This window comes from Magnolia sinica, chromosome 17, assembly GCF_029962835.1.
Source record: "Magnolia sinica isolate HGM2019 chromosome 17, MsV1, whole genome shotgun sequence".
Classification (NCBI taxonomy): domain Eukaryota; kingdom Viridiplantae; phylum Streptophyta; class Magnoliopsida; order Magnoliales; family Magnoliaceae; genus Magnolia; species Magnolia sinica.
Genome location: NC_080589.1, coordinates 499468 through 508341, shown reverse-complemented (window position 1 = coordinate 508341; position 8874 = coordinate 499468). Strand labels below are relative to the sequence as shown.

The following is an 8874-nucleotide window of genomic DNA, read 5'->3' as shown; positions in this document are numbered from 1 at the left end:
GTACATTCATATGTGGGAATTTCCCACTAATGTACCAGTTTAAGTTCCATAAGCAATCCACAAAAAGAAATCCACAAGCATGAACAATTATACAGGATAATCATAAAGCATGTAATACATCAATTCAATTTCCACCAGCTAACACATGTGATTATAAAGGGAGATATCAATTATGAATTTAAATAAAAACTATAACTTAAGCTAATGAGAAGATGGAAAGCTCAAGGGGAAGAATCATCACCTTATACTTTGAATCGCCTACCAGTGTTGCTAGAGAGTGCGTGTTTCCTTAGGATCAAACCCTATTATGAATTGTAAAGTCATACAGTTAGGTCCAAGCTTACACACTATTTAGGGTTAGGGTTTTGATCTAGGGTTTGAGTTATCTATCTTAGGGTTTTGATGTAGAATTAGGGTTTTCGCCATAGGGTTTAGTTCTAGGAGTAGCACTAGGACGTATGAGCAGCTTAAATGTAGTATAATACTAATATGGTTAGTTATACTTTAACGGTAATGATATAACTAATAATTGTGGCCATGGTAATAATTGATATTATAATAGTAATAAATGGTATAACCTATTATTAAAGATAATATTCCCAAGTGATGGATGCCATGCTAATATCATTTAATAGTAGTTTCTAATATTAACATAGACGGTGTGGTGATGGCTATTCATGATTAATAACTATCATAACAATGTCTAGGTGTGACAAATGAAGCATTTAAATTTAACCATTGTAACTAACATTAGTATAGGTAGTTTATTAATGATTAATCAGGTTTAGTATTAACAAATCTAATGACGATTGTAATGATAACACTATAATCAAAATAATCTTTATATGGAAAGGAAATGTGGCTCACCTAGGTCGACTCGGTTGAGTCGAGTTGACTCGGTCCTCTCCCCTACTTTCTTTTCTTCCTTCTTCTTTTTCTTCCTTCCCTTACCTTATTTCCTCTCTTTCATGCCTTGTTGGGATTCCAGCCATGCCAGTACCAGGCCTAACCCTGGCTCGATCCAACAGAGTTAAGGGTCAGCAACTAGCTGAGTTAACTCGGTTGGGTGAACTCGGGGCAAGCAACAGCCCCCACCACTCTCTCTCTCTCTCTCTCTCTCTCTCTCTCTCTCTCTCTCTCTCTCTCTCTCTCTCTCTCATTTCCTTCTTCTCCCTTTCTCCTCTACTGGTTCAAAAGCACTCTCTCTCTCTCTCTCTCTCTCTCTCTCTCTCTCTCTCTCTCTCTCTCTCTCTCTCTCTCTCTCTCTCTCATTTCCTCCTTCTCCCTTTCTCCTCTACTGGTTCAAAAGCACTCTCTCTCTCTCTCTCTCTCTCTCATTTCCTCCTTCTCCCTTTCTCCTCTACTGGTTCAAAAGCACCAGGTCAGCATCAAACCGAGGCAAACTCGGTGATGGCCTGCACCTGCCAGCGAGTCGACTCGACTTAGCAGCTGCGAGGGCAGCACGTCATGCAGCTCCCCCACTCTCTCTCTCTTCTCTCTTTTCTTTTCCTTCTTCTCCTTTCTTTCTCTTCTTCCCCATTTCTTCCTTTCTCTGTTTTAACTGGAAAACTCCAGCGATACTCAGACCAAGCCAATCGTTGCTGAGCTCGACCATGGGCAACCCAGTCGACTCGGTCGGACTGTGTGACTGCAGAAAGGCCTCTACCCTGGCTGTCTTTCCACAGACCCTCTTCTCCTTTAGCTTTTAGAATGACTGAGTAAGGCCCCGGCCTAACTCAGGCTCAGTCGAGTCAGATCGTGGAGGTGCAGTGCAACAGCCGCACCTCATGACGCCTTCTCTTCTTTCTTCTTCATTTTTTATTTTTTTTCTCTCTTTCCTCCTCCTTCTATTCTCTTTCCCCTTCTTCTTATTCTTTCTTTCTCCCTCTCTACTACGACCAGAAGACGCTCCAGTTCGACCTGATTCTGCGGCTCTTACTGAGAAGAAGCAAATGGCCATTAATGGCGGATCTCCAATGAAGGATTCTTCCTTCATTCCGGCAACATGGAATGGTTTCTAGGGGTGTATTGGAGCTTGGGAAATCAACGAATCGAAGCTTCAATGGAGTTTGGACAGTGGGTTCGGACGTTGGGAGAAACAGCCATTTTTCTCATTTTGAGCTTGCTGTTAGGAATGGAGAGCCCTAGCTTGTAAAAACCTTCCTTTTATGGCTTAACCTAATGTTGTTAACCCGTTGGATGGAGAATGGGCGGCCCAGATCGCACTGGCCTAAAGCCATTTCGAAATTCCGCTTGTAAGGCTGAAACCGTCCGGGTTTTGGTTTGCTATGGGCGGAAACCCCGTCCCACGTGGATGACTTGGATTCGTCCAAGGAGGAGAGCTGTGATTGGAGGAGAGATCCTCACATGGATCGCCCGTCTAGCAGCAACAAGAGAAACGGAAAGTTTCTGTTTTTAGAAAAATTGGTTTTCCATAGACTGGATGTGCCTGAGTTTGTGTTCATATGTGCATGCAGCCATGTGTAAAAACACTAGGGTTTGGTTAGAAGGATCGTCCAAACCGGATGGACGGTTCAGATCATGAATATGGGTCCCATTGGTGGGCCACCATTGAAACAAACGGACGTCAGTCCGTTCGCTAGGAGAAAACAAACGGAAAGGGAATTCTTTCCTTTTGCGGGAGAACACGGGTCAGACCCGCTTTGACCGTGCTGGCCGACCAGTGCACGGCGGGTGCACATGAAATGTGCACACGCACAATTCGGGTGGGGTCCACAATGGTGTTTGGATGAAATCCATTCCATTCATTATGTTTCGTGGCTTAATTGGGCCATCTTAACCATAGATGTAACAGATCCAATGCTTAGGTGGGCCGTATTAATTGAATAAGGGTTTATAAGTGTCTCTTATGACGATCCGATGGCCGGATCTTCTCGAGATCGAACGTCAACGGTTAAAAGGGTCCTATTGGCTGTTTGTATATCTTTTGTAATGATTTACTAACTAGACATTAACATTAATACTAATGTTGTTATTATTACTTTAGTATAACTATATACTTGATTATTTATTCCCCTTTGTTATTATTATTATTTTATTACTATCATTATTTTCTACGGAGTTTATCATGGTTTGCATTTTGATTAACGTCCTTTATTTATTGTAGGACTTAATAGGAAGAATTTAAATTTATAAGTGATCCATGTTTTCTAAATACATAGGTTACTTTACGATCTATGGATATCTGACGGTCATATCAATATGATCAGTGATGAATTCTAGGGTTCTTGGCCTAGTTTAGTTGAAACTCATTGAGGAATTTAGTAATCAAGTAGCCTTGGAGACTGCTCATAGGGAAGTCAATGATGACTAATAAAGACTTTCGATGATCTACAATAAATATTTTGGGTGGTTGATCGTTTGGTTGAACAAGCGCATAATTTAAACCTATGATAGCTCTTACAATCATAGGGTTGGCATAAGTTGAACAATTTGTGGATCGTGTGGTCTAAGGCCTATGCTAACTAACGTGGAATTAAATTTTCTAGCAAGGTTATTAAAATCCTATATCAAGCTTCTCTGATGACCCGATATTCTATCTTGAAAACGGGCGGCTTAATTAGTGTTTATACTATATTAGGTTTACATCCTAACACCCGAGTACTAAAAGTACGGGGTGTTACAGCCACCATGTTGTAGCTTCACTTCAATGCCCAGAAAAAAGGACATGAGACCTCTGTCGGTCATCTTGAACTCCTTAAACATGGCCTTCTTAAATTCATCAAACATCGGTCGGCTGTTTCTTGTAAACAGCAAATCATCAACATATAAACATGCTATAAGCATATCGTCATGAGCATTCTTCTTAATGTAAACTGCATGCTCATATGAACATTGGGCGAAGCCGTTCTCTTGAAGATAGTTGTCGATGTGTGCATTCCAAGCACGTGGAGCTTGCTTCAACCAATAGAGGGCTTTTTTCAGTTGATACACCTTATGTTCCTCCCCTTGCATAATAAAGCCTTCAGGTTGTTCTTCTAGAATTCCATTCAGGAATGCAGATTTCATATCCAGTTGGTAGATCATCTAACTGTGATTGGCTGCAAGGGAGATAATCATCCTCATAGTGTCAAGGCAAGCAATAGGAGAGAAGACTTCTTCATAGTCCATCCCGTACTTCTATTTGTAGCCCTTTGCTACGAGCCTTGCCTTGTAGCGATCGATTTCATCATCAACATTTTGCTTGATCTTGTACACCCATTTGACGCCAATAGTTTTCTATCCATTAGGAAGTGTAGTCAGCTCTCATGTGTCATTTCTCTCAATGGCATGAATTTCTTCTTTCATAACAATTCTCCAACATTCTTCTTTTATGGCCTCCTGAAATGTCAGAGGCTCATGATCTACATACAGGCAGAAAAGATTGACCTCTTCAGTTTGCTCATCGATGTCGCTTAAGCTTTTCATTTTTATAGGTGTCATGGGTGAAGACGAGCTGGCCGAATTTTGACTTAATGGAGTACTTTCAAGAGTGATGGAATGTATTCCTGGACTTCTGTGTATTGATGATGCGGCTGAAGAAGGTGTTGCGGGCGTTTGCTCTTGACGGTCATGCCTTTCTTCATGTTCTTCTGTTTCGACTAGAATATCTTTGGTCGATTCTTCATTGTTCCATTTACAAGCTTCTTCTTTACTAAAGACCACATCTCTACTCACCACTACTTTATTGGTTATTAGATTGTAGAGCTTGTAGGCTTTACATCCTTCACTGTAGCCGATAAAGATGCATTTTTCGCCCCGATCATCAAGCTTCCTTCTTGCTTCTAGAACTTGAGCGTAGGTGACACACCCAAAGATTCTTAGGTGCGCCACGCTCAGTTTGTAGCCACTCCATGCCTCCTGTGGCGTCATATTTCTGATGCTCTTAGTTGGACACTGATTGAGCAAGTAGGCAGTACATGCAACTACCTCTACCCAGAAGCTCTTTGGCAGGCCCTTCTCCTTCAGCATGGTCCGTGTCATGTCGAGAATGGTGCGGTTCTTCCATTCCGCAATGTCATTCTGTTATGGCGTATAGGCTACAGTGTGTTATTGCTTGATGCCTTATTCCCTACAAAAATCTCGAAATGCATTTGAGGTGTACTCTCCACCTCTGTCTGATTTGAGTACTTTAATTTTATGACCACTTTCAACTTCAATAGAGCTTTAAAAATTTTAAAGATAGTGAAAGCGGAAGATTTTTCTTTGATGCAATACACCCAAAGTTTTCTGCTGAAATCATTAATGAAGGTAATAAAGTATTTATTACCTTCAAGAGAGGGTGTTTCAAGTGGTCCGCAAATATCAGTGTGAACCAACTGAAGTGGTTCCTTTGCTCTTCTGGATACTCCTCTTGGGAAGGCGTTCCTTTGTTGCTTGCCGAGTGTGCACGCCTCACATACATGTTCTGGAGCTTCAATAGATGGCAGGTCATGCACCATGCTTGATGAGGATAAGAGTTTAAGGCCACTGAAATGGAGATGCCCCAAAGCAAAGATGTCATCTCCTTGAATCATTCTTCATGAGTCTATAGAAACACTTCTCAGCCTTTGTGTTAATATGGAGCGGAAACATACGATTCTTCGCCATTTGGACTTAAGCCACAAGTCTCCTGTGAGCATCTCTTATGGAGAGAGAATAGTTCTCCATGTGTATGACATACCCCTTCTCAAGGAGTTAGATGATACTGAGGATGTTATTTTTCATATTTGGTACGTAATACACATTAGAAATGTAATTTGGCTCACCATTCTTCTGATAGATTTTAACTTTTCCTTTGCCTATCACGGGTACCTTTGATGAGTCGCCAAAACTCACGTCGCCACGAACTCCTTCTGTGAGTTACACAAATAGTTCTTTGTTACCACTCATGTGGTTGCTTACACCCGTGTCGAGATACCACACATCTGGCCGTTCGCATGCCTTTTCTTGTGCGAGAAGGAGTGTGAAGCCTTCTTGTTTATGGTGTGATGCTTCAGCATAGTTGAATCGTTCATCTTAATCCACTTTGCTCCAACACTCAGAGGTATAATAGCCGAATTTCTTGTAATTGTGGCATTGAACATTCTTTGTGTTTTCACGACCACACATGAACCGGCCTCTACCATTTCCTCTTCCACAGAAACTGGTAAACTTTTGCTGATTTTGTTGATGGCTTGGATGATATCCACGCTCTCTGCTTCTTTCACGATTGCTAATGCCACGGCCGCCTCGTTGTGTATGGCTATTCTTTTGTTCATTTAGAGTCAACTTAGACTCTAAGGCATGTTCAAGCATTGAACTAGCATTCTTTTGCATTCGTTGGTCATGCACTTGCAATGATCCCATCAGTTCTTCAATGGATAGTTTTTCAAGGTCTTTTGATTTTTCAATCGCCACAACCATGCGTTCAAACTTGGTTGCGAGAGATCGCAGTGCCTTTTCAATTACACGTATGTTTTCAACTTTTTCACCATTTCTTTTTAAATTGTTAATAATAATAATCAGACATGAGAAGTAGTCAGAAATACTTTTACCTTCTTTCATGTGCGCCGCTTCGAACTCGGCTCTTAGTGTTTGAAGGCGAACTCGCTTCACTCAATCAACACCCTTGAAGATTGTGCCAAGGGTATCCCAAGATTTCTTGCTTGATGTCGCTTCGGCAATCTTTTCAAAGGTTGATTCATCCAACCCTTGATAGAGGTGGAATAAAGCCTTGCTGTCTTTCTTTCTTTGATTTTTGAGAGTAGTCTTTTCTTCGTTGGTGAAGGCTGCTTCTTCGTGCATAGTGGGTTCTACATACTTATCGTGACGATCTCCCATAGTTCTTGCGACCCGAACAACGCTTTCATTTAGATGCACCACTTTTCATAGTTGTCATTTGACAACTTAGGAACCTACGGCTGGATTGAGCCGGCCATCTTTTCTATTTTTTAGAGAAGGAATGACTGATTTTTTTTTTTAAATGAAGGGAAATAGAAAACAGTTTTTTTAGCTTGAAAAACTTTTAAAATCTGATTTTTTTTTTTTGTTTGAAATCTAATTTTTTTTTTTTTGTTTTTGAACAGATTTTTCTTTCCTTGGCTGGGAAAAAAAATTGCTGGCAACTTCAAGCAGCCGAAAACTTGGCTTTGCAATCTGATTTTTTTATAAAAAAAACAGATTTTCCTTCGGAGAAATCTAAACCTAATCACTGAGAAACAGAAACCGGAGGACACTTTTACTGGGGAAGGATCTTCTCACGTTAATCGTGATGGAGCACAAGTTCAGAAACAGAACGTGGAGGAGGGTGTTGCTGAGGAAAACTCCAGGCAAACTGTTCGTGATAGAGCTCAAGCTGAGAAAACGAAAGAAGAGGATGCTGTTGCGGAGGACGGCTTTGATACCAGTTTGATGGCTGTATTAGCCAGAGATTTTCTTGGCTTTTTCAAAGCTTCAGATTTGAACTCTAAGAAATGAGAAGAGAAACTTTGCTATTTTACTGTCGCTTACAAGCTTCCTGACTTTATCAGGAACGGACTGGAAGAGCTCCCTTATATGGACATTTTTCACCAGGGTGAAAAGAGACAAATGCCCTTTTAAATTACACTATACGGCATGGTATTAACTACTATAACAAATACCAAAATAAAATATTAAAAGATTCTGCATGGAGGAACTGAACAGCCGCATGGAAAAACGCCCTGGTTGCTGGAAGCTTCTTCCAACATTCACTGTCCTTGAGAATCTAGCGGACGGTTTGGTTTGGACTTCCAACAGGTTTCCACCAGATGGACGGTTCAGATCATTGGGACACGCTTGCATGTGGGCCCTTTCCATCAATACGTGCTTATTCAGAAAAAAAAAAAAAAGCAATAGCAAACAGTCATGTTGTAAGCTCTATTATTTCAGGTAAGAAAACAAAATCAGACCAAGGGTGCCGGCGCATGTTAGAAAGAAATACTTTGATTATTATAAATCAAGCCATGGATGTACAAGCACCCACAGCTTCTTTTCCTTGTCCCAGACATACAATCCGATGCTGTTAGTCTCCCAAACGCATTCATCTCTGCACCTTTTGTGGTCCCTGTAATGGGAATACACAAGGAATGGATACGGGAACGAAGATTCCCATTGGCCATTGCACATCGACGGCAATAACTGCCTCGGCAGTTGGAAGATGTTCACCGTCGCATTTTGTCCGTCGGGGATCACGTGCCACCCATGAAAGTCCACCGGGGCCTGGCAGTAGATCTTGAGAGTCTTGCCATTTCCGATTCGGTTCAAGACAATGAGCTTGTCGGAGGTGGTCGGTTCGCACAAGGAGAAGAAGAAGAGAATTGTAATGGTGGATGGGAGAAGAAGATTCATGGCTGTTGTTGCTGATGCTGTTGTAGAAGCCTAGCTCTCTTCTTTTCTCTTTGTATTCTCTATGAATGGTGCAATAACGTCCTGAGTGAAAACGCTCGTTTATATTAATGGGAGAACGTATTATCAGGCACTTAATTTACGTACGTACCCATGCATGTGATCTGGACTGTTCATGTACTCCAAGAGTCATACCAGTCAGATGATCCTAGCCATTGATTGGAGTATTATAACCGTTTGTTGCAGTTTTCCCTTGCTGCCCAAGTTCTGTTCAAGCCCAGCCCACTTGGCCCAACGCAGATGGACCCATGATGTGACGAAAGAAAGAGGCCCATTCGTGGCCCGTTATATTTACAGACAGCCCAAGATCAAGCCATGTTGCCTCTCTTACGCAAGATCTGGGTTTTCACTAAATGTTGTCCACCATGAATGACACATGACAAAAATACCCTTGAAATCCTGAATGGACCCAGCCAGACTTGATCAGGTCAGGCCACAGTCTCTTATACAGAACCTGAGCGCAGCTCGATTAATAAGCTGGACGTGTCT

At 41.6% G+C, this 8874-nt stretch overlaps 1 protein-coding gene across 1 annotated transcript; it reads right to left on the bottom strand.

Moving 5' to 3' along the window:
• Nucleotides 1-7929: 7929 nt before the first annotated feature.
• On the bottom strand, nucleotides 7930-8328 carry LOC131231730 (self-incompatibility protein S1-like). The gene has a single exon (XM_058228031.1). It carries the CDS (start codon nucleotides 8326-8328, stop codon nucleotides 7930-7932), a length of 399 nt encoding a protein of 132 aa, XP_058084014.1.
• Nucleotides 8329-8874: the final 546 nt, after the last annotated feature.

What these genes read in the sequence shown, in the direction of transcription:
- LOC131231730 (XM_058228031.1), bottom strand. Translation starts at nt 8,328, where the DNA reads ATGAATCTTCTTCTCCCATCCACCATTACAATTCTCTTCTTCTTCTCC.